The 24500-nt window shown below is 41.0% G+C and overlaps 2 protein-coding genes across 2 annotated transcripts in view; both read left to right on the forward strand.

The window, feature by feature from the left end:
• Positions 1-24500, forward strand: part of LOC308394986 (extracellular serine/threonine protein kinase FAM20C-like) — a gene marked incomplete at both ends in the record, with an annotated part of 34671 nt that overhangs the window by 9164 nt on the left and 1007 nt on the right. The window lies entirely within an intron of this gene.
• Positions 41-24112, forward strand: dnhd1 (dynein heavy chain domain 1). Its single transcript, XM_080879637.1, has 44 exons — positions 41-66; positions 786-1210; positions 1414-1611; positions 1718-1921; positions 2027-2137; positions 2218-2374; positions 2472-2723; positions 2985-3128; positions 4673-4778; positions 4925-5133; positions 5228-5471; positions 5717-5874; positions 6436-6561; positions 6693-6969; positions 7087-7214; positions 7855-8053; positions 8143-8234; positions 8379-8586; positions 8713-8838; positions 8957-9054; positions 9150-12243; positions 12334-12439; positions 12571-12730; positions 12826-13108; positions 13214-14606; positions 14901-15006; positions 15170-15278; positions 15375-15561; positions 15894-15996; positions 16295-16423; positions 16611-16802; positions 17009-17428; positions 17531-17954; positions 19008-19106; positions 19189-19365; positions 19561-19739; positions 20119-21111; positions 21190-21364; positions 21469-21543; positions 22040-22250; positions 22371-22462; positions 22539-22688; positions 22933-23543; positions 23641-24112. Exons 2-44 carry the CDS (start codon positions 840-842, stop codon positions 24067-24069), a joined length of 13305 nt encoding a protein of 4434 aa, XP_080735763.1. The 5' UTR covers positions 41-66; positions 786-839; the 3' UTR covers positions 24070-24112.

Here is a 24500-nt window from a genome sequence, read left to right on the forward strand (position 1 = left end):
CTGCAGACCGGCGTAAGCGTCTGGACGTTACCGTGGCAACGAGCCTTCGTAGTAACAACTTCACAGGTAAGACTCGCAGAAGTATTTGTTAGTTCTTAGTTTAATATTTGGTTTATTAAAAGTCGTTTTTTGAGCTTCGGAGCTAACGCCCGCTGCTTTCTAGTTGTGTAAACGCTGAGCTTCACTGTAAGTCCGTTAAACTTGGGTAAGGACTACTAAAGTATGTGTTAACTTTTTATAACAAGTTTAGCAACTTGCTAGCTTATTTGAGGCTCGTCTCCTTATGCTTATTTAAAAGGATAAAATGTCATTTTCAACTGCACGATCTGACTAAGGCAGCGAAATATATACTGTAGACAAGCGTGTCTTTGTTTGTGTTTGTTTGTGTTGGATGTACTTGCACTAGACAGTAATTTTACTCGATTTAAATTTGAGAGACTTCCTCAATTTTATTAGAAAGTCCGACTTTTTAAACGTATTGTAGTGTCGTCTCAATCATTCCCCTGCTATTGTGTGCAGCATTCTTTTTTATTTATTCAATGAAAAGCTTTGAATGAACATCTGTGTGAACGTGGAACTGGTTTAACTAGAAAGAAGTATAAGTAGTAGTACTTTAAAGCTATTCACTACCTTAAATTGTGTTTGCTGCTTACAATCGGCATACAATTTCATATGCAGTACATCTGTCTACAGTTTTAAAGCTTAGTTAAAAATGCAGGGTTTATATATTGTGCCAGTATAGTTTGTGATTCAGGCTAAATTTACCTATTTGTCCCTCTCCTCAGAAATTCCAGAGTAAGTCACACAAGAGCTGCTGATGGTATTCCCTGGAGATCAGCATGTTTGATGCCGCCTCACAGGAAAGATCCTGTGATGGATCGTCTCAGAGCCGTGGTAAAGATGTTGCTAGGCCTGGTCACAAGGCGAAGAAAAAGACTCACTCTCCTAAAGTGACTTTACCACCTCTGTGCCCGGAGCCGTTTCGTGTCTTATCAGCTTCTGCAGCCAAGCCCCTGTTCAGTTGTTCCTCTCTCCTCAAAAATGTCCACTCTGATGGACATTTGTCATTGGCAGACTTGCCTCATATTATTGCTAAAGTAGGACCTGGGATAGCCATAGGCAACAAAAAATGGAAAGAAGGACCTCAATTAATGGCTTCAACACTAGGGACAGAAATCCCTGTTAGAATTACTCAGTCGACAACAGAGAGGTACATAATAATGCTTACAGATAATTAGACTTTGGCTTTTGTGATACTTTTCAATGCAGTATTTGTTGGGTGTAAGTGTCATTCCAGATAGCATTTATGTTAAAGATAGTTATAATTTATAGCATCAACAAATAAAATTGTTGTCACACTCCCTGTAAATGAGAGAAACTCCTAAATGAATTTCTTGTGTTTCATTTTTTCAGTATTCAGGAAAAAGGTGAATCAAAAACAGCCAAAACTTGCAAGTATAAAAAGATAGCAACCTTGAAACATGGGAGGGCTACCAAACCAAGTATATCTCCCCTCACTGGCGCAGAAGTTGTTCAAATTTTGGTTCAGAAAAGAGACCTGGGAGAATATGAGATTTATTACCTCAAAACAGTAGATGGGGATGCTTACAGGTAAAGATGAGAAAGATTATTTAACACTTGAGTTGAGTTTCATGGTTTGGTAAATCTTCCCTTGTCAAACCATAAATCCACTGACGCATGTCCTCTTTGTTTTTAGACCCTATGACCTGCGAGTTGTCCATCCCAGTGAAGCTGGTCCTGAGCACTATGTCTTCACCTCTAAAACTGTCCTGCATGTTACCCAGACGGGTATTGGTGGAACTGTCAGTCTGGCAGAGTGGTATAGACAGTATGTGCTGTGGACAGATTTGCAGAAAATTGCATTTTTCAGGGACTTTAGACTGCAGAAAGCTTTTTTCTGGTAATAAATGTTAATGTTATACCTTTTGCATAACTCAGTGTATAAACTATTTCCTTTTTTCTTTACATTTATTGTTTCCTTTGAATTGTATGTTTTTTTCCCCAGGTGGCATCAAAACACGCGCAAGAGAATTTTTCAGCGCCGGAGAAAGAATCTGGAGGACATGCTGCTCATAGCTGTACCTCAGTTCAGGAATGCCCTGCATCTATTAAAAGGGTGAGTTAAAGCCAACAACAGTCTAAAGTTTTCAACTTTGAGACAGGTTCAGATTTTCAACAATAAAATATCTTTGACAGAGTAATTGAAGAACTAAAAGAGACACACTGGATGCCTCTGGATGTCTGTGAATGCCACACATTGACGGAATTCAAGAACATACTGATAAGCAAGAATCAGGAGTGTCTGCAGATATTGGAGAAGTTATCACAGTATCACACTCTCACCCTAAATATGGTACTACACCACAGTCAACTTTTATGGTTTCATCATAAGAGACAACAAAGCCTTTTTTTTAATCAAATGATCTCTAAAGACAATTTAATATCCTCAGGTGAAAGAAGACAGCTATAAGAAACACCAGGAGCTGCAGCTACACTTAAAACTTGCTAACGATCCAAAGAGCTTCCAACAACCCATACATTTGCTCATGGCTCATCAGCGCAAGCTGAAGAAAGAGTTGGCCCAGTCTGAAAGCACCTTGAAGAAATTGGGAAATTTTGCAGCTCTTGTGCATCAGATGATTGTGCAGAGTCTCGTGACAGTCATACTAGAAGATGCTATTTCATTTCTCGATCTTTTAAAGGTTGAAAATGAACTCTTATTAACTGTTTGTGGTTGGAAAAAATTTTGATTTTAGCTGTACAAGTCTTTATTTTTCTCTTTCACCCAGTATTTTTATTGTTTACTGTTCTCAAACAATAACCAGAAGAATTACTGATATAAACCTACAATAACTGTGGAGCACCACTGCTGCATGAAGTAATAGATGATGTGTTAGATGAAGTAAAATGACAATGAAGTTATATTTAATGAAATTAACTTTATGTATATTGTCATTCGTTAGAGCAAGGAACTGCCAAAGCGCTCTCTCTTCCACACCGAGCTGCGTTTCAGTGCTGATAATCAGCTGACAGTGGAGCCCCCAATACATCTGTTCAAAGAAGCAGTGAGCCAAGCACTTCTCACTGTAGGCGACTCTATTATTCAGGTAATTTACACGTTTCAGCAGATGCAAACACAGGAGCAGTTTCATTTCTGCAGGACAATCATCATGTACAGAGGGGAAATAATTATTGGATGCTCTGCTGAATTTGTAAGTTTGGTCACTTCCAAAGAAATGAACAGTTTCTAATTTTTATGGTTGTTTCATTTTAATGGAGAGAGACAGAATATTAATACAAAATCGAGACAAAAAACATTACAGAAAAGTTATAAATTGATTTGCATGTCACTGAATAAAATAAACATTCGATCCTCACTTAAAACGCAACTTAGTACTTGGTGAAGAAGAACAACGATAACACGTTTCTTCTACTTGGTCACCAGGAGGGCTTTTGGCCCTATCCTCATTTTAGAAACTCTTTAAATCCTCTAGGTTTTTAAACCTGCTTGGTAACTCAAATATTCAGCTCCTCCAACAGATTTTCTACAAAATTGGGTCTGGAGACTGGCAAGGCCCCTCCATCATCTTAATGTACTTTTTGCTAGCCACTTCAGTGTTGCCTTGGTGGTATGTTTTCGAGTCATTGTTATGTTGAAATGACCCATCTTCAGTGTTTTGACTGCAGAAAAGAGGTTCTCAATCAAGATCTTACATTGCATAGCCCAATCCGTTCTATGCAGTTGGATTTGTCATAACTAATGGACTGATTAGATTCAAGATGCAGACTCGGTGGAATTAAAGTGAGACAACAACAGAATGTGACAACAGAAGGATTTCCAGTTACTGATTCCTAAGCTCCGCAGAATATTTCTCCACAGGAATTCTGTCTCTCGCAGTAACTCACTCTGAAATTACGCGGAGAAGAACGAGCAGGTGAGCCAACTTCTCTGTTTCCAGTCTAATGATCAGGCGACAAATGAAGGCTGCTGATCAATACTGATCAGACGATTACCAACATGGGAATTAATCAACTCAGTTGCGCTGACCTGGAGGGCAGGCAGCAGGGGAGAATCTTGCCACTGAAACACAAGGTGTGGTTAGTCATTCACACAGACACACACATGCACTCACACACAGAGAAAGGAGAGATAGAAATTGCAGAGACGAGCAAGACGAAATGAATGAGCCAGCACAGGAGGACTGCAGGACCATGACAGGAATGTAAGTGGTGTGCTTTGATTGATTGGTTGTAATCTTTGTGCCATGAGGGCTGCGTTTTAAGGCAGAAAATAGTTATTTAGCTCAATAACATACAGATTATTTTAACATTTATAGAATTTGTTTTTTTCTGGATTTTTTTGAGGTTGATATTCTGTCTCTCTCCATTAAAATAAAACTACCATAAAAATTACATACTGTTCATTTCTTTGTGAATAAGCAAACTTCAATGTCAGCAGGGGGTCAAATAATTGTTTCTCTCACTCTATGTTCTGTGAATAAGCCTGATTTAAATTTGGCCTTTGAGACTGTCTGCTTGTATTTACTTCACATCAAACAATTATGCATAGTATAATCACATCAGTGTTTTCTTTATGTTTAGTCAAACAGCAGCCATGAGTTTGTCTCACATCAGCTTTCATTACTTGTAGAAATGTGATGACTGCGGGTTTTTCCTAGAGGTCAGCAAAGATGTGCTAATCTCTGCTCAGGATTTAGACCATGACTTCAGCTGTATTAACCCTTCTGTAAATACAGGTATGACCTTTTGTATTGGAGTGTTACGGCTCCTGTTTCCTTTATATGAGCTCCTTCTGATGTAAACCCTCAGTACTGATGTGAAAGTGTGCCTGGGCCTGGTCTAAATGTGTCACAGATTTTTTTTTTCTTTTTTTCATTCCCAGTGGACAAAAACACTGATGGGAACACTAGTCAGATTCTGAGAGACATGTCAGCTTGCTGGCAGACACTGCCTAAAGTTGCTTTTCCAGTGGTGCAAGGCAACATGGTGCATGGCTGCTACTCTCCTCTCTCCAAAAGCCAGCTAGAGTGGCACATCAGCATCAATGACATCACAAAAGAAGTTGAGAAGGAGCAGTCTGAGATCATGCAGGCAAGACTGTCACTTTCAAGTCCAGTAATAGCCGTATTAAATGCATTAATCAAACAATCAGATTTATACAGGTGTTTTGTTTTTCTCTGGACAGGAAGCCGAACTAGAGATCCAACAGCTGTATGAGAGCTACGCATGGATGGTACAGATCCATTTGTTTACTTGTCAGTGGAGTCGAGCCTCATTGGAATCCATGAGGGGTCGGCTTGCGTCAGTGTACGAGGAGAACATTAGGAAGGTGCGCAACTGGGCTGAAAGAATCAGTGCAGCTGACTCGTCATTTTCTTCCTCCAATCAGCTGTTCGTCATCCACTGCACCCACACAAAGGAAGCTCTAGGTATGTCTTTATCGAATGAAATGGAAATTGTATCTTGAGTATAGCTTGAAGATTCAAATACTTTCATATACAAGGACCTTTCTTTGGTCAATTCAGCATAGCTTCAAGAAGGAGGAACTAATTGTTCAGTGACTTTTTAAAATCGTGAAGTGCTTTAATGTCCTGGCCCTTGGTAGATAAATTCATTACTTACACTTTGTTCTTCATAATAAATGCCCTCCTCATCTCTCCCTGTGTTTCTCCAGGGCAACGGCTGAGGTTCATCGAAGAGGAAGTGCAAGAGCAACTAGTTGAGCAGATAAGGAAGGAGTCAGAGAGCCTCATATCATATTTGGAGGGAGCTACTGCTGAACTCAAGACAGCACCTCAAGACTTGCGTGACTTCTCAAAATATGCTCTTAGGGTACAGAAACTTTTTAAAATTACTTATTTGCAAAAAAGTGTAGAATGTGATAAAATATAGGAAAAACAGATAGATAGTCTTTTAAGTGAGGAGAAAAAAAAGTCCTTGGTAAAGACTTTAGGCTACTTTTTTGTGGTGTACCCAAAGAAGGAGGGTGGTCAGAACATTCACATCCTCTGGAGGCACCTCTTGTCTTGTCTCTTGACTTCAGCTAAATTATTTACATCAAAGACTGCTTTGTAAGGGTAAATGTGTTCTGAATTTAGATTCCTTTATCCAGGTGATGCTTACTGCATTAAGATGTACATGCTGTTGTTTGAAGACACAGTAGTGAAGAACCCTAGATCGATCGATCGATCGATCGATCGATCGAGTAGTGAAGACTATCTATCTATCTATCTATCTATCTATCTATCTATCTGTCTGTCTGTCTGTCTGTCTGTCTGTCTGTCTGTCTGTCTGTCTGTCTGTCTGTCTGTCTGTCTGTCTGTCTGTCTGTGTATGTAGTTAAATTCTAAGCAATCTAAGCAAAATTATAAATCAAATTTTTTCCTTTGACAGGTGAGGGAATTTGTGAAGGTCTTGCCTGACAAACAGAAATATTTGGAGTACATTCAGTCTCTTCAAAACACGATTTGCATGAACTATAGGAATATGACAGAGGCGGAGCTGACTGTGGAAGAAAAGGTCTGAAAGCAAATGCAAAGAAATGGCAAATACGCTATAAATAACCACAATATTAAGCGTATCATGGCTTTACATGGGATGTGAGTGTGCTCAGGTAACGCCTCGTGCTTCTGTTTGTGTTTTATATTTAGATGCTGAACTTGTGGAATTGCTTTATTCCCCTGTTGAAGGAAGCAGACGACCTTGTTTGCCGCCATCATCCTTCAATGGCTAAAGCAGTGGACATGATGTTCTCATTTCTGTTCTGTGACCTTAAAAATATCGTCTCTGACTCTACATCTGGACCCTTCCTTGATCCTTGCCAAAATGCCAAAGAGATGATGTCCAAACTGAACTACATGTGCATGCATGTAAACACTCTCAGTGCAAAGCTGGACCTGCTTAGTAGGAGCAGTCAACAGATGGGAGGTGAGATGATGCTGTATTTTGAATATTTGAAGGATTGAAAGGTTTGGTTTGGTGAAGATTAAACAAACAGGTGCTTACAAATAGCATGTTTATTCTCTCTATTCTGCTTCCTATTAGAACATACAATAGATCTCACCGTATTGACCACAGATGTTCAGAAGGTCATAGCCCGCAAAGACTTGTGGGAACTGATAGCAGTCTATACTACATGGCTGGAAGAATGGAAGCCAATGGTTTTTAGTGAGGTAACATGAAATCAACCCTTTTCTCTGTTAAACATATTCAGAGTCAAGAACCGCCTCTCATGTTAATGAGATGACATATTTATTTCTTTGTACAAAAAAATTGCAACGGGGTATGTCAATCACAGGTTACCCCATGATACAGTCATGTAAGGCTATGCTAAATGTACATAATGGTTAAAATAATTTTTGATGCTTCTGTACTGGTTAATCCACCAGTATGTGCAAGCCCATTAATCAAAATGATACTTTTACTGCTAAAATAGAATTAATGTTATATGTGAATTTTTTAATCTGCTGTTTTACAAAAAAACTGTAAAAAATAGTAAATCAAATTATTATTTTTGATCAAGACGCCAAATTACGCTTATTTGCTAGCATTCCTGAACAGAAGAATTAGTGGTTGAATTTTATGCTTGATTAATTTCTTAATTAATTAAAAAATTCCAGTGTGGTGCCACATTTCTAAAAGACACGTTTTTCTATTTTTATAATAGGTCATTAAATAAAGCATTGTACTTATATAAATTATATCTACTGATATTTAAACTGTATAGATGTATAAATAATGTTTTGTTATTCTAGCAAACCCTGAGGTATAAATATTGCCAACAGACAAATAACACATGCATTTTTCTGTCAGGTTGTGGTCTCTGAAGCCCAGGATAAAATTACAGAGTGGAAGGAGCAGGCTCAATCTTTAACAACCACCATACCTGCCAGTGATGCAGTGCTGCAGGAGATTTTAGGATCTCTGGAAAACATAAGCCATCAGCTTTTAGTCCTGGCCAAGCTACAGAGCCCCACACTGAAAGGAAAACACTGGAGAGCCATTTTAGAAGGTCAGAGAGTGTGCCTATGCTATAGCACTTCCATACTTCTAAAATCACAGTAAATGTAATAGAACTGAAATATATGTTCTCTTGTGCAGACCTGGGCCTAAAATATAAATCAGAGAAGAATGTGACTGTTGCTGATCTCATGTCTCAACAACTTGAAAGTCATCAGAATCTGATTGACAAGGTAGAACACGAGAGAGGTTTTAACTAGAGCAGCTTTGGCAGTTCTGCTAAAGGGAAATAACAGGCAAACAGTCTGCTGAAATAGTTGCTTTTGAAAACACGCAATACGAATCTGACATAAGACGCTGTGTTTTTATTTTGTCAGATTTGCAGATGTGCACAAAGGGAGTGTGACATGAAGCAAACTTTCCAAAAGCTTTGTCACAGATGGGAAGGCAAACTCTTTCAGTTGGATGTATTTGCTCCCCTTTGCGTGGAAACACGGTGCAAACACACTGGGAAGACCACAGAAGGCGCCCTTCTCAATGTGCTAACTGACAGGAAACACCCCAGTGATCCTAGATTTACTATAGGTGAGGCTCAAGTCACTGCAAGCATTATTTTTGAATTACCTTCTAGCTGCTCTGCTTGGAGGAAATGTGTATTTGGTATATTCAGCTTACATGTTGCTTACATTTGCTTTGTGTTTCCTCACACAGATCTGGGAGTACACTTTGCTGAGATTGAGACCAGTTTGATGATGCTGTCCACAATGTTAAAGTCCCCATACAGTGTTGAGTTCAGGCTGCCGCTGGAGGACTGGATTCAAACACTACAAGAACTTGGTAAAGCGGCAACTAATTTTATCTTTAAAAATTGAAAGACTAAGAGAGAATTTATCTTAATGTCCATAAAAAGTTCAAACAGACTTGTAAGAATTATTTTCCCTTCAAATATTTGTAGAGAAGCTGCTTGCTTTACTTGAAAGATATCAGCAAATGTGGGCCTTCTTAACCAACGTGCTTGGTGGGACATTTTTCCGTACTCAAAGAATGGACCTGGTAGGTTCTTGTGCCTTAAACTGTCATGAATGTGAAGTCAGTGTGTTTGATTAATGATGTTTTTTTTTAATCTTTTTTTAAATCTTTTTTTATAGCTGAAGCATTTTCAACCAGTTGATGAGACATTCGAGGAAATGATGGCCTCTATATCAAACGAACCCCGTGTGTTGAACTTAGTTTCCACTGAAACAAATGACAGATTTCGTGGTGATAGCCTTTGCCAGGTTCTTCTTAATGGTTTGTCTGCAATGGAAGTCATTTCAAAACAAATGTCAGATCTTCTTGATGACCTCTGTGAAGAGTGTCCCAGATTCTGGTTTTTGAGTGAAGGGGAAGTGATGCAGATACTCTCTTTGGACCCAACACCTTTTGAATTTCAACCCTTTGTTCAAAAAAGCTTTAAAGGGGTTCATTTGCTTGAAGTTGACTGTGAAATACAAAGAGATGGTGATTCTATATCTGAGTGCCAAAGGCAGATGAAGGTGCTGGGTATTTTTGGCAGCTTCCAAGAACACGTTGCCTTTCAGTCTCCTTTAGAACCAAATGCAGACGCTTTGAAGTGGTTTTGTAACTTTGACAAAAAATTAAAGTTGACCATGGTACAGCTTCTGACACAGTGTGCTGTTGTGAGAAAACAGCTCGAACCATCCAGTCAAAATTTAGCAAGTGACACAAATGCTAGAGACAACCAGCTCCCCAGTGCGGTAGCTGTGCTGGGCCTGCTTTCTGAATATCCTCTTGAGTGCCTTCTGGTGGTGGAGAAGGCAATGTGGTGCAGTGTTGCTCTACAAGCTTTCCAAGAATCGAGCTCAGTGAAGTTCAGCACCATAAAGGCACATATCGCCGCAAAGCTGAAAGACCTTAGCCATTATATAAGAGACGGAGTCACAGGATCTAAAACTGGAACTCAAGTTTCCAAGTACACAATGATGTGTCTGCGAGCTTTACTGCAGCTTACAATGAATCATGCAGAGCAACTACATCGACTCATGGATGTTCCGTGTGCGCGGGAGTCATCTTTTGAATGGCTGAGTTGTATGAAATATTATATTAACTCAGAGGATTATAATGATCCAGCATGTTTTGTGGATATTTTGGGCCATCAAGTCCAGTACAGCTTTGAATACTCTGGCCCAGGAGAGTGGGAGATGGTGCATACACCTTGCACAGACCGGGCAATACTAGGGATTCTTATTGCTCTGACAACCTACAGATGTTGTTCTGTGGGTGGCCCTTCCATGTCTGGAAAGAAAAATACTGTGATCCAGTTAGGAAAAGCGCTGGGGCGACAGGTTGTCCTAAAACAGTGTTATCCAAGCATGATGCCTCGTGTTATTCAGCGGATGTTGGTTGGGGCGCTTCAGGCAGGGGCATGGCTTGTGTTGAACTCTGTGGACTTGCTAACACACAGTGATCTGTCGATACTAGGACAGCATCTAGTTGACATACACCAGTCCTTCAACATGTTAAGAAGAGATAAAAAGGAGAGGCTAAATTGTGAGACAGAGATGAAAATTTCAGATGGAGTCGCGGGATTCACAAATGCTGCTGAGTCAGAATGTCACATGACACTTGCAGGAAAACACATTTCTGCCAGTCTCAGCTATGGATGTGTTGCCATCTCATCAAAAGAAAATATATCTAGAGTTCCTGAAAGTCTGCGATTTGCTACAAGATCTGTCGCATTAACACGTCCAGATTACAGAATAATTGCAGAAGTAATGCTAACTTCCATTGGTTTTTCAGACGCCATGTCGTTAAGTCAACGTCTGGTGTCCCTCATTAGCCTGGCTCAAGAGTCCCATTGTCTACCTGATCTTTTCTCTGACAATGACAGCTGCTTTCTTGTTATCCTGCAAAAGATCATCTCAGCTTCTGAAAGACATTTGCAGCAGGTTGTAAGGGATCGAGAAAATTCAAAGTCCAAAGATTCACTCGACACTGATCTTATGTCGTCACAAAATGAGCCTATCAAACCTTTTGAGGAGGACGGAAGGAAAACTGAAAAGCCTCCAAAGTCACACCGTTGTTATTTGATGGTTGTACAAAGTTTAATGGAAGAGGAAGCGATTGTCAGAGCCATTCTTTCTGTACTGCTGCCCGAGAAGAAGGCCACCTCACAGTTCTACATGCTTTTCAAAGACGTTTTTCCTATAGCATGCCAGTTTCCGCTTGTCCAACAATTTATTGAAGAAGCTGAAAAGAACCAACTTGAAGATGCACTTAGAGAAGAAATACAACAAAAACACTTCTGTTGTGACACAGACATCATTTGCAATGCTCTTACACTCTACCAGACCATGAAATTGTCTCAGGCAGTTTTGCTTATAGGGCCCCCCGGGAGCGGAAAGAGCACCTGTTACACTGCTCTGACTGGAGCACTGAATAGCCTGGCTACTAAGACAGTGGAGTTGGTTTTTGACAAGGACAATACGATTGATGCAGGCTCTCCCCAGGCAGATCAAAAGATATCTCTTTCAAACTGGAGCTTTGTTGAAACTTTAGTCTTATTTCCTAACGCTATGTCCCATGATGAGATATTTGGCTGCTTGTGTGAAAAGAGAGGATGGATAGATGGAGCTCTGGCAAAGGTGCTGCGAGATGCAGGAAGGCGTGAGCATGCAAGCTTTAAACTCTGTAACAATGAGAAGAAAACTGGTGAGACAGTAGTAGTGAAGTGGCTGGTAATGGATGGGGAGCCTGTGGGGCAGCCCGGCTGGTTAGATTACCTAACCACACTGTGCAGTTCTCAGGATGCCTTTCTGGGTCTGTCGTCAGGTGAGACATTGTTGTCTCAGTCAAAACTAAAGCTGCTTATGGAAGTCACTGACCTATGCAATGCAAGCCCCTCTGCAGTGACCCGCTGCAGCCTTGTTTATGTCACGGGAGATAATCTGTGGAAGTCTGTGTGGAAGAGTGAAATAGATGCTCTCTCCTTTAAATACAAACTAGATCACAGAATTGTGAAAATGTGGAATCACTTGGCTGAAGATCTTTTCTCTAGCACCCTTCATTTGCTTGGGCAAAGGAGTTTAACCTCTGCAATCCACACTGAAAGAAAATCTTGCAAAGCCCCCACACACGGACTGCAAGAAGTCATGTCATTTGTCAGGATCCTGCATGCCCTCCTACAACATTTTGGAAAGGAAGTAGAAAAACCTGAGTCAGTGGCACATATCGACACAACAGGTAAAATAACTTGTAACAAATGTAAAACTCCGTAAGCATGGCATAATTATGTTACCCTTACAAAAACGTCATGTCCTTCCCCTCTACCAGATATGCCTCCAGCAGCCACAGGTGCCCAAAGTAAGCAGGAGCAGCTCAGCAGAAACATTTTTCTCTTGGCTTATATCTGGGGATTTGGTGGTCGCCTTCATTCTCGGTAAGATTTTTTTTTATTAAACTTTTTTACTTGGTCACACATTATATATTTACACATACTGAGTTCTACTACCGCCTGTCGATATTTCTCTCTGTAACCAGTGTTCTTCATATATTTCTGTTTTTATTTAGCCACTGGCCACAGTTTGATTTATTAGCCCGCCAAGTGCTCCTAACTTGCAGATACAAAATTGTGGTCCCTGATGAAGTCAGTGTGTATGAACACTTCTTTAGTATCGACACTAAGATGTGCCCCACGAATACGCTGTCGACAGGCTCTGTCATTCCAATGGTTTGTACTTAACATTGCACCTACTATACTTAGAATACATACAGTATTTGTCGCTGCTTCTGAATATTAACAGGTGTCTCAAATGTTTTTCATAGTACAGGAAATACACATATCTCCTGAACCTCATGTTGGAGGCAAAGCAGCCAGTTTTGGTTTCTGGAGAGCCTGGCTCTGGAAAAACCACACTGTGCCAAACTGTGCTGACTTTTGACAAGCCACACATTAACCTACCAGCCAGTCCACTTCTGAGCTCCAGAGACTTGCACACTATACTGAAAAGCATCAGATGCCAGAAGAACTGTAAAGAGACTACTGGCTTCATGGCAAACCAGCCACGCTTGTTTTTGTTTGTTGATGATTTACATGAAGCCCCCTGTGGTGAGTAACAAAATTTATAACAGAATTTATGTGATTCAGTTTGAACCAGATTTAGTACAGTGTGAATCTTTATGTTGTCATTATGCCTGTCATTTTTGTTCATAGACGTCTTTGGAACGTCTGCAATGGCTCTAGAGACACTAAGACAGAGTATTTCAAAAGGAGAGATTCTAACATTTGACACCTACAGCTCCGAGTTGTTACAGTCGGGAACTATCAGCTACCTGGCTGCATGCTGTATATCCGGATTGGATCATTCCCACAGCGGTGTTATATCCCCACGGCTCTCACGCCTGTTTTCTATCTTTGTGCTTGATGGCGTATCCCCAGACATTTTAATGTCTATCTATTCTCCCTGGCTAAAAATCTGGCTCAGTGAAATGCCACTTAATAGGCACATTGGTGAGGATATGTCATCTTCCATCGTCACTGCTACTAATGAGCTGTATCATGCAGTAAGTGACAGATTTCAGCCCTCTGTGCAGAGGCCTCATTTCATATTTTCCCATCGTGATCTTCAGAAGGTGTTTCAGGGGATGTACCTATGGAGGTCTGTAATCTCAAACAAGGAGAACAAGGAGGTTTCACAACCAGGCTTTCCTCCAGCATCGGTTCTCAACATAGTACAGGTGTGGATGCACGAGTGCATGCGTACTTTCAGTGACAGGTTGTGCTCAGAGGATGATAGGAAAACTGTTGTGTCACTCATAGCCAAGACAGCAGCAACACACTATGGAATGAAACTGGCTAATGAAATCGATGGGGACAGTCAGCCAGCAGGTGAAAATACAGACCCTGTAGATCTGCCTAAAGATCTAAACCAGCAAAGCCAATTGCACAGCGCATTAACTAAGCCTGAAAACATCTTTCAGCAACCACAGATTCTTCAGTATTTGGAAGACACGATGGCACAACTTGCATTTGGTCCTGATCTCTCTGAGGCCCTGAAGTCGATAAAACAATATTTTAAATTTAGCCCTTCTTATCAGGAGCAAGACCTTGATACGCTAGTGCAAAAGCTGTGTGTACTTACGGACGGAAAAGAAGAAGGTGAAGGACCTGACTGCAGCATCACAACCAAATACATTTTACACAGACAGAGGGTGAGTCAGTTGTTACACATTATCAGGGCTTTGCTGCTACCTCGAGGTCATGGAGTGCTGATTGGCTCAGATAGGGGCACAGGCCGCAAAACCACTGTCTGTTTAGCTGCCCACCTTACAGGCTATGAGTTATTGGAGATACATGCTGGTAATCAAAATAATCTTCATGAAATCCTGAAAGAAGCTGGGAATAAGACTAGGTCGGATGGAATCAGTGTCATCATACTGGTCCATGAGGAAATCAGCCAGTCTGTCAGAGAAGAATTACTGGTACTGATGGCTCACGGTGCCTGTCCGGCACTCTTCACCGACGAAGAGCTGAGGGACCTTGTTTCCAGAATGACTGCAGCAAAATACTCACGAAGATATCTTATGGACAACTGGATGTTTGAGAAGTAAGAGGAAAAAGTAGCTGATCTAATGCTCATCATGTTGAGAGATAGATTATCACCACATAACTCTCCCAAAACAGACCTAAATACGTTTGGTATAGTCAGTGTCAATTTAAACGTACTTAAATACAGTATGTAAAGTGATGGTATATGTTTATGTAACATTCAGTTATACTGTAGATTTGGAAAAAACATTTTTAAGAAGGGATATATTGGAAAAAATATTTTGCAGTCAGTTTTAAAGCCAATGTGTGAAAACATTTAAACCAGATGTACTGTTTTTCTTTTTTAACAAAGGCGTTTGAGTCAAGTCCACAGAAATATCCACATATTCCTGCTAATGCCATACAGCATGTCAGAAAGCACTGACATACCTTCCAAAAATGAAGCACAAAGCTGGGTTGTAAGTATTTTTATTGAAACCTATGCATTTATTTCATACCAAAAAAACAACTCAAATACTAAACTACTTTTGAAAGTCTGCAGTGTGGCCAAAAGAGCTAACAACTTTACAAATTGGCGCAGGGTTTATTCCTAATTTAATTTGCACATTATTTGTTGTACAGGGACAAATGGCCAAGGCCCTCAGGCACAGCTGTTGTGTTGAGGTGTACCAGCCGTGGTCTAACCAGTCTTTGGTGGAAGTTGCTGTTCAGTGCCTCAAAACAAGCCCTTGTGAGACACAACATCAGGATTAATCTAAACCCCTTGTTTTTTGTTTTTCTCTCGACTGTAGCGAGACATTACCTTTGTCCTTTTCTTTTTATTAAGTGGTTCGAGGAAGCTCAGAGGCCAGCCTGTCTGTGGCTATGGCAGGGATCCATCGGTCTGCATTCCAGTATGCTTCTGTCCTTCTAAGAAATCAGCCTTTCAGTCCTCAGACTTATATGGAATTCATTGCCCACTTTGGTTACCTCTGCAGCCTCCTGCACAAGCAGTGCCAGGACAAAGCCAACAGGTACCTCTGAGACCAGGAGGTTTCCCTCTTTTCCTTCCTTTATCTCCATTGTTTGATATCCTGCTGCACATATAACAACACATTTGTGAAAATATTTCTGTGAGCACCTTTTTTCCTGTTAAAGCCAAATTATAGTTGGTACAAAAAGCACAACTTTATAGCACAACTGTACCACAGACTACATCCTCTACAAAATGTCACACAGCTACATTAATCACAGTAACCAAAACCAGCAGGCTAACATCCTATTATGTTTTAAACAGAAATGACCATGTTTGTCCACAATAATATTTATATATATATATATATATATATATTTTTTTTTTTTTTAGAATCGCTGCTGCTGTGTCTCGTTTGGATGCAGTGAACAACATATCCATGCAGCGTAAAGAGCACTTAATAAGTGTGCAGAAGATGGTTTCTGAAACAGACCAGGTAAAGTGGAGAACTTTAGCATGTACTGTTTTAGTTGTTGGTCTGCCTGTCTACTACACAAGGTTATTCACATTGAAAAGTTATTTAAAAGATATGTGTGTTCATCACACTTCAAATGCTTATGTAGAACATACTACACATCAGGGAAAAATGTAGTTTTAAAGAACACGTTATGCTAAAGTAGCCTCAGCTAATATTTCAGTTTAAATAAGCAGCATTCGGTTTATAGCACGTCTGCAGCAAAAAATGATTTGTTTAACTACATACACGCCACGCTTCCATCCTCTCTGTCCTGTAGCGTGAGAAAGAGCTCCTTCAAGCAGTAGAAGATCATAAGAAACTGTTTGAGGAAGCCTGTGAGAAGTGCGCTGCAGAGGACCAGCAACTGTGTTACCTGGAAGAGCAGATTAATCAGGCTCAAAAACAGGTCAACTTGTTTTCTTTTTGTTACAATAAGTAGCTCTAAATCCTTGAAATAACTGAAAGCATTTCTTCGCCCATTATAAAATACCTTTTTATTCATTCGAGGTAGTTTGACAGAAAAAACTGGGAACATTTAATAGTACTGTTACACAAAAATGAGCTTTAGGTTCACATGTAATTTTTCCCCCCAGATAAAACCTGCATTCTTGTCAGGCCTTCAGATTCTTAAGTGTTTGGATCCATCGGATGTGGAGGAGGTGCGCCACTACAGAGACCCACCTGTGGGAGTTGTGCAAGTCATGGATGCTATTTGTTTGCTGTTTAGTCATCCACCGGGTTGGGAAAGTGCTAAACAACTTCTTTCCCAAGCAGACTTTTTCCAGGTGGGAAAAAAATGTCTTGCAGCAAATTTGTTACAGATTTCATTGATTGCAGTGGTCAGTGAATTAAATAGCATGTCATAAGTAGGGTAAAGATAAATCTGAAGTTGTGCCATCATTTATCAGTTTGTGTAGTTATGTTCCAGTTTCTTTGTCAATGTAGCTTTGAGGCTTTAAACTTACTGTCTTACTAACGTCTCCTTGTGCAGGAACTGGAATATTTTGACCGCTACAACCTGACAAATGAACAGCTGCAACAGCTTGGGCAGATAGTTCACAGTCCCCAGTTTGTGCCTGAGGCTGTGCGAGAGGTCAGTAAGGCCTGCGAATCCCTCTGTCGATGGGTCCAGGCTGTGTATGAGTACTGCTGTGTTCAGCAGCGAGTGTTCCTAAAGCAGCAGTTGGAGGTTCAGGCTGCAGAGACGAGAAGTCGGTTGAATCGAGCCGAGCAGCGCAAGCAGGAGGTATACAGCTCACTGGAGGCCACTGAGCTTCATCTGCAGTGTGTTCAAAATGACCTAATGGAACAACTGATGCTGCTACACAAAGCTGAAAGTGCAGAGCAAGAAGCTTCTGCATGTGCTGGGCAGAGTGAGACATATGGCAAAGTTTGGAGGGCTGTTGCTCAGGTAATTCGCAAACATTGTGCATCACTTTTAACATATCACATAACATACTTACTTTTGAATGTTTCTTTATTGAAAATTATTTTTTCTCTGTTTTCTGCCCAGGATACAGAGGTACGTAATCAAAACGTGCCAGGAGACGCCCTCCTCTTGGCTGCAACCGTCTCGTATTTAGGCCCTTTTGGACCTGATACACGCACAGAACTGCTGCGCAAGTGGCAGACTCTGTGCCAGACAGGAAGCATCGACATAAACCCCAACGACCCCAGAACCTCTCTGTTTACACAGTTAGACACTGTACCTGGTTCCTTATCTCCTGGTTTTCCCATCCCTGTAACTGAGAGATTGCAGTTGCCTTTGGGTCAGGCATTAGGGATGAATGAGTGGCAAACTGAAGACACTCTCTCTGCCAGGCTGATGGTTAAGCTGTTGCTGTGTGGATACAGAAGTACCTACATCCAGCATTGGCCTCTACTAGTAGACAGCCAGCAACATCTGGAGATGAATTTTCCAAATAGTCTCATCCCAGGTATGTGCCTACATTTTCAAAATGATTAATTACACATGTAGCATTTACTTGGACCAACCACAACATGAAACCATTAAAACCAACTATTATTTTGTAGGTTCCCCTTTGTCAGTTAAAACAGGACTGATTCATGTAGGCATGAACACCACAAAACCTCTGAAGTTGTGCTGTGCTATTATCCGTTAGCTTCTTTGCAGAAGACCATTAGATTGTGTAACGTGTGAGATATGACCTCCATGAATTGTACTTGCTGTTCTAACAAATCCCACAGATGTTTGATCAGATTGGATGAGTCAAGACCTTGAACACTTTTGGGACATTCATCAAAGTTGAAGTTGTTGAAGTGTAGCATTTTGTATGTGTACGCTGAAAGAGGCAATAGGAAAGACTGTCGCCATGAAAGGGTGTACATGGTGTAAACAGTGTTTATGTAGGTAGAATGTGCAAAAGTAGTATCTGCATGAATGCAATATCAGCTCTTCCAGCACTGCACAGAGAAGGCAGAGACTCTACTGGCCTGCTACCTTCTTTTATTTCAATATGCTGCCATCTCATCCCCAGATGGTAAATGGTATTCATCAGACCAGCCCTTCTGCTCATGTTCTATTGTTTAGTTCCAACAATCATGTTTAGTGTAGATGCTTGTCTACAAGGATCAACATGGATACATTAATATGAAATAGCAAACAGGAAGTTGTGTGTAGAGTGAACATCCCACAAGACTTGCTTTTCTGGAGACTTTTATCTAGCCATCACAGTTTGTTTGTTACAATGTAACACATGCATGTTTTTATACTTCTGACACATCAGTTTTAAGAATTGACTGTTTACTTTCTGCCTAATATGCACCCTTCATAGGTGACACAAGATAAGCAAAGTTACTCACTTCACCTGTTAGTGGTTTGATTGCTGTGGCTGATTTTTTTTATCCACTGCATGCTTGTTACCCTTTTTATTTCTATACAAAGACCGTTTTTATGATTTTTAAATCACACAACTCCATGTAAGACTGAATTGTATTGGACCAGTGTATGATAAATATCTACTCAACAGGAAAGAACACAAAACTTGAGGAAGAAATAGATTTTGGGATGGTAATTTGTGGAGATGACGTGGAACTGGTGCACAAGCTGGACCAGGCTGCTGAGAGAGGTGACATAAGAAAAATACAAGTAAAGGTTGACAGTCTGTTTTTTTTCACCATAATAATCATTTTTAATCTTTTGTTTTGTAGGTTTGAGAGTACTGGTTACTCATGTGGAGCGTGCAATCCCCAATCTTCAGTTCCTGGCCAAGTTGTCACGTCCTGCTGGATGTTACTTTCCAGGATTAAATCAACCTATTCAGATGGTCCATCCTGAGTTTTGCCTCTTCCTCAGCACATGTCTGCCGATTAGACTACTTAACAGTGGTTAGTTTGATTAGTGGCGACAATTTAACTTTACACCAGATTTCATTCCTGATTTTATTTGTAGAGCAAGTAAAATAAATGACATTTGTCTTGGTTAACACCAAATGTTAATGTAGAGACTAGGTAAACTAGATCCTCTTCTGGAAATTCTCTGGAAAACGTTTAGTTAGTAGTTGTCTTGTTCTTGTGCTGTAGGGATCCATCCATCTATCTTGGCTCAGGTACGTGTGGTTGACCTTTCTCTGAGCTCAGAAGACATCCCAGAGCTGATGCTGACACAGCTGCTGCAGGCTGAGTGTAAAGAGCTGCTGATTCAACACTTGCAATTCCAGAATTACAAACAGGAGCTGCGGGAGAAACTGGCCACAGAGGAGGTGACTAGACCAGCCTTTTGCATCATACTGATGTCAAGTGACTTACCTTGTGTTAAACAAAACAGCACTGAATGTAAAGTAGTTTAAAACCCAATCCATCATGGTCATATAAGGAGCTTGCTTATGCTGTAGTTCTTCTGAAAATTGGGCATTTTATATCATGTCATGTTCATGTTATAAGCTGAACACATTCATGCAGAATATTTTGACCTGACTTTTATTGTCCATTTTATCAATGGTATTGTACTTTGTACCAGTTGTGTCCTGAATTTTTTAGGGTTGGTTGTATTTTTTTTCAGTCAAACTGCAGTGTCAGCTTTAAGTCTTACCTAAAAGTTTTATGTTAAATTTTAATAGTTATTTCTGATTCTCATCTTAGGACGCTCTAATGGGTTACATCCTGCAGTCTAACACTGTCCTGCTGCAAGACCCGGATTTTCTTCCCCGTGTAAAAGTTTGTCAAGAAGTGACGAAGAAGCTGCAGGATGAGATGAAGCAGCTGAGGGAGCAGCTGGAGCACCATGAGTCCCTGCTGGCAGTGCCTCGCCACTTCGTGAGGCTGGGTGCCGCTCTCTACCAGACCCTGCAGGCTGTGTCCAGTCTTTCCCCTGCCTATTATTTCTCCCTACATGGCTTCATGACTGTGATGCAAGAAGCTTTCACTGGGGAGGACAGGATAATAGGGAAAGTTCCAGGGAGCATAATACAAGAGTTGATAAACACGATGGTAGTCAAAGTGCTGGTACAATACAGGCCTTGTCTTTTCAAGACCCATGCTGCTGTTCTGAAGCTGCTTGTGTCTTTAGCCCTGCTCCAGCACAACCAGCTGTGCTCTGAGGGTGAGAGGTTGGCCTTCCTCATAGGCCTTGGAGACACACAGCATCCTGGGACTGATTCACCATCCTCCATCGCTGATCTTCCCAGCTGGATTTCCCCACTTATCCACTCAGAGCTACTTCGCTTGGAAAAGATTCCTTCATTCAGAGGCCTAATTGCCTCACTCTGTGCTTCCCCGAAGCAATGGCAGGAGTACCTTCACTTTCCTTCCTCTACAGTGTTAGGGCCCGTTCCCTGTCGTTCTCACTGCCATCTCTCTTTGCTGCAGCGGGCTCTCCTCTGGAAGACCATGATCCCCGACTGTCTGGAGGGACTAGCAGATGCCATAAATGCCTGTCAACTCTGCCTGCCTCAAAAGAAAACAGAGACTGAAGCCCCTCTCGTTGGGAACCCAGAGGCATGCTCACTATATTTGGTCAAACATAAGGAGCCCATCATTCTTACATTGCCCAATCCAAATAGAGATATGCAGATAAGCATTGAGCCTCTTTGTTTAATAAACCAGTTGGCCAAATGTGTACCAGGAAAAAAAGAGGTGACAGCACAGTTTTTTCTGCCATTATAGAGTTACTCCTGTAATACAGTGCTTGATGCATTTCTTCCTATGCTTTAGATTCAGGTGAAAGTCCTTTCCTTTTGGGCTCTCTGTGACAGAAATCTCTTCCTTTCAATGCTGGACAAAGCTGCTAATGACGGCCACTGGTTGGTGTTTAACAACAGTCATCTGTTCGAACAACTGGATGATGACGTAGTGGCTAAACTCAGTCATTTAATCTCCTCAGTCAAAGGTAGGGGGTAAATCAAAATCAGTTTAAATGTATTTATAGAACTTGTCCAGTCTTTATGTTTGTGGATTCTTCCGCCTACTTATGTGCCTCATCCTATTAAACAGAGAAGCCTTGTCTGATTCACCCCAGCTTCCGATTGTGGTTTATAACTCAAGAAAACACATCACACCTCATACCAGGTAGATCTATTATGTTGCTGCTTTTTCAAATATTTATTTCCATCTGTTCTATTTTACTCTAAATGTGACCCTAATTTATGAAATGAAGATCTTGTTGTACTGAAGCATACTTTTGTCATGACAGCGAACAACTGTTAAAAGTAGCATCACTGTTGGTCCATTCAGCTTGAAGATTAACATGTAACTCTGTACTTTAGTACACTTCCAGCCTTTTACAGTGTAAGGAGAGCTATTTTTCACAGGTATATGTGAAAGATTCCTAAAGTGAAGCTTTTGCACAGACCATGTCATGGTTTGTTTTTAGTGACAGAGTGCTTTATGTAGGTCAGCAGTGGGGCACTTACACATTTTGTTTCTCCTATGCTCGTGTGAGTAATATTGGCTGGTGTGCTGGAAATGTGTGTTATAAATGTGCTTTCAGAAAAACAGCTACTCCAGTTTTGCTCTTGTTGTAATAATCATAATGATTGAAATGACTGTCTTTATTTTTAAACAGCGTCAGTGCGAATGTGTGCTCTGCATCTGGTCTGTGACTCTTCCTGGGATCTGAAGGAGGAGCTGAGCTGTTCTTTGCGACAGGTGGCATCCATCAGTCAGCCACAGTTGGGTATCATGGCTGACAACAAGTCACTCCTCCGCTGCGCTATCTTTCACTCTGTCTTGGTGCAGCGACAGACCTACAAGTACCAGGGAAGAATCTATCACTGGTAAGGAAGTAAATATGCATTGTATAAATTGTTTATGATGAAGAGGTAGAGGTTGTTGTATGATGTTTAAAGATTTATAATCTAAATAAATGTATACATTTTCTTCTTGTTTTTTTGAAGGAGTCAGGAGGACCTTCATGCTTTAGTGGATGCATATATTCATGTTGCCCATCTGTGCCATGACAAGACTAAGGTTTTGCAATATTTAGCAGGTGAAGCAATATGAAAATATAAAACACCCTAATTCAGTTACTGTTCGATTAATTAACTTTTGCTTTCCATTCGTAGTCAGTCTAGTGTATGGTGGCCATGTGACAGACTCTGCAGATTTGGAGGTGTTGGAGGACATTGCCAAGACCTGCTTCACTACAGCTTCACGTCACTTGAACAGCGGACCGCACATCCTTTCGAAACTTGTCAGAAGTTCTGGTCACTCTGGTAACTGGACATTTTTCTACCAATTTAACTAACATTCACTGTTGACGAGAAATGGTTCAATTTTTTCTTTAAAGCTCTCAGAACACTGGTGCATCAATACTGCACCAAAATGAGACTGAATTCCAGACTTAGAGCTGGTGTGTGTGTGTGTTTTTGTGTGTTTGTGTGCGTGTGTGTGTGTGTGAGAATGCTTTTCTGTTGGCTGCTCTCTGTAAAATAGATTTGGGATGTTTTATGCCCTCAGATTTGTCTGGACAGCTGCAGGTCGTGGAGCAGGGTCTTTGGGAATCAGCAAACATCAGCGAGCCCGTGGTGCTGGGCTTTAATGCTGACATAACGACTGAGATAATCAAGATCACCAGCTACAACATGACCATGTTACTGCGGACCTCGCAAACTCCCCTTCGATCAGTAAGGCGTTTTAGCACCAAAGAAAAGCAGCTTGCTACGCTGCCAGCGTTCAGTGATGCCAGAGTCAGACTGGAGGGTCTGAAGCGCTACCTCACAAGCAAGAATGAAAGTGCAGGAGCTCTTCCTCGTGGTCCTGTGCGTGACTTCCTCCAAGCTGAGTGGGATGATCTCATTGACTCGGTATCCTTGCTCCTCTCACAGCTGCAGCAGCCTGTTCAGTATTCGCTGACCTTCGCGTCCCTCCTCAAGCTCACTGACTTGTCTGGCTTGGAGAGGAGGGCAGAGTTGCTCAGTGCATATCTGTGGCACCATGATGCTTCAGATCCACCTGGTGCTTATCGACTATCTGCTTTTAAAAACGCCAGAGGCCTGCTGGTGGCAATGATGAGAGAGGCTGCTCAAGTATATCGTAAATATATCACTGATATAATTCTACAGTTCCAGGTAAAGCATTCAAATTAAAAATTATAGTAAACACTTATTTCCTTACCACTAAACATGTTAGTAAGGATAATAAGCTCTGATGTTCTTGTCCACACAGGTTCTGTCTTACAGCACATACCCCATCTCACTTCCTCTGGATTCTGTGTATTTGTGTGGCCTGGAACTTAAAGGGGCATCATGGGATACACAACTGCAAGTCCTACAGGACACTGTCTCTCCTCAGTCTTGCTCAGTACCACTTCTTTGTGTTAAAGCTCAAGTCAGGAGCACAAACAGTTCCCATGATACAGCCCCCTGCAAAAGTTCATATTTAATGGATAACAGGAATGTTCACTGTGCAGCCGTCGTTTCCTTAACTACCCCTCAGGTACCAATCTACCACTGCCCACTCTATCTGGACGAAGGGTTGGAGAGTGGAAGCTCAGGACTGGCTGATGTTAACATTATCACAAAAGTCCCCCTTCATACCAATCTAGATCCTCTTCTGTGTAGTTTGAGAAGGGTGAGACTAGTGAGTAGACTCTGACTGTACTCAGCTGCCTTATCTGCTGTGATTGTTAAATGAAATGATGCAAAGATTGTAGTATACAGTATGTCATGAGGACTGATGCTCCTGTGATTTTATGTGAACCTTCAAATAAATTTATAAATCCACTTTCATGTCTCGTCATTCTTGTTCTGAAAAAAAGAAAGAATTTAACAAACTTCTATAAAGTGATTATTTCAGCTCCACACTGTCTTCTCTTCTTTTGGATGACATTCCCTAAAATAGTTGAAAGTACTTTTCTGAATAAAATGTGACTCAATCTGTAGATGGCAGACGCACAAAAGTACACACAGTAGCCGTAAGCATAAAGATGTTTATGCCAGAATATTTATATGTATGCAACATGTAAAATGTTTCAGGTTTGGTTACCGATTACTAAGCAAATCCTTTCTTTTACTTTCTCTCTTTAG

The sequence above is a fragment of the Rhamphochromis sp. 'chilingali' genome, assembly GCF_963969265.1.
Source record: "Rhamphochromis sp. 'chilingali' genome assembly, chromosome: 4".
Classification (NCBI taxonomy): domain Eukaryota; kingdom Metazoa; phylum Chordata; class Actinopteri; order Cichliformes; family Cichlidae; genus Rhamphochromis; species Rhamphochromis sp. 'chilingali'.

What these genes read in the sequence shown, in the direction of transcription:
- dnhd1 (XM_080879637.1), top strand. Translation starts at nt 840, where the DNA reads ATGTTTGATGCCGCCTCACAGGAAAGATCCTGTGATGGATCGTCTCAG. An exon ending in ACACTCTCACCCTAAATATG is followed by an intron (nt 2,375 to 2,471) that starts GTACTACACCAC and finishes TAATATCCTCAG; the next exon opens with GTGAAAGAAGACAGCTATAA. An exon ending in GGACCAGGCTGCTGAGAGAG is followed by an intron (nt 19,107 to 19,188) that starts GTGACATAAGAA and finishes TTTGTTTTGTAG; the next exon opens with GTTTGAGAGTACTGGTTACT.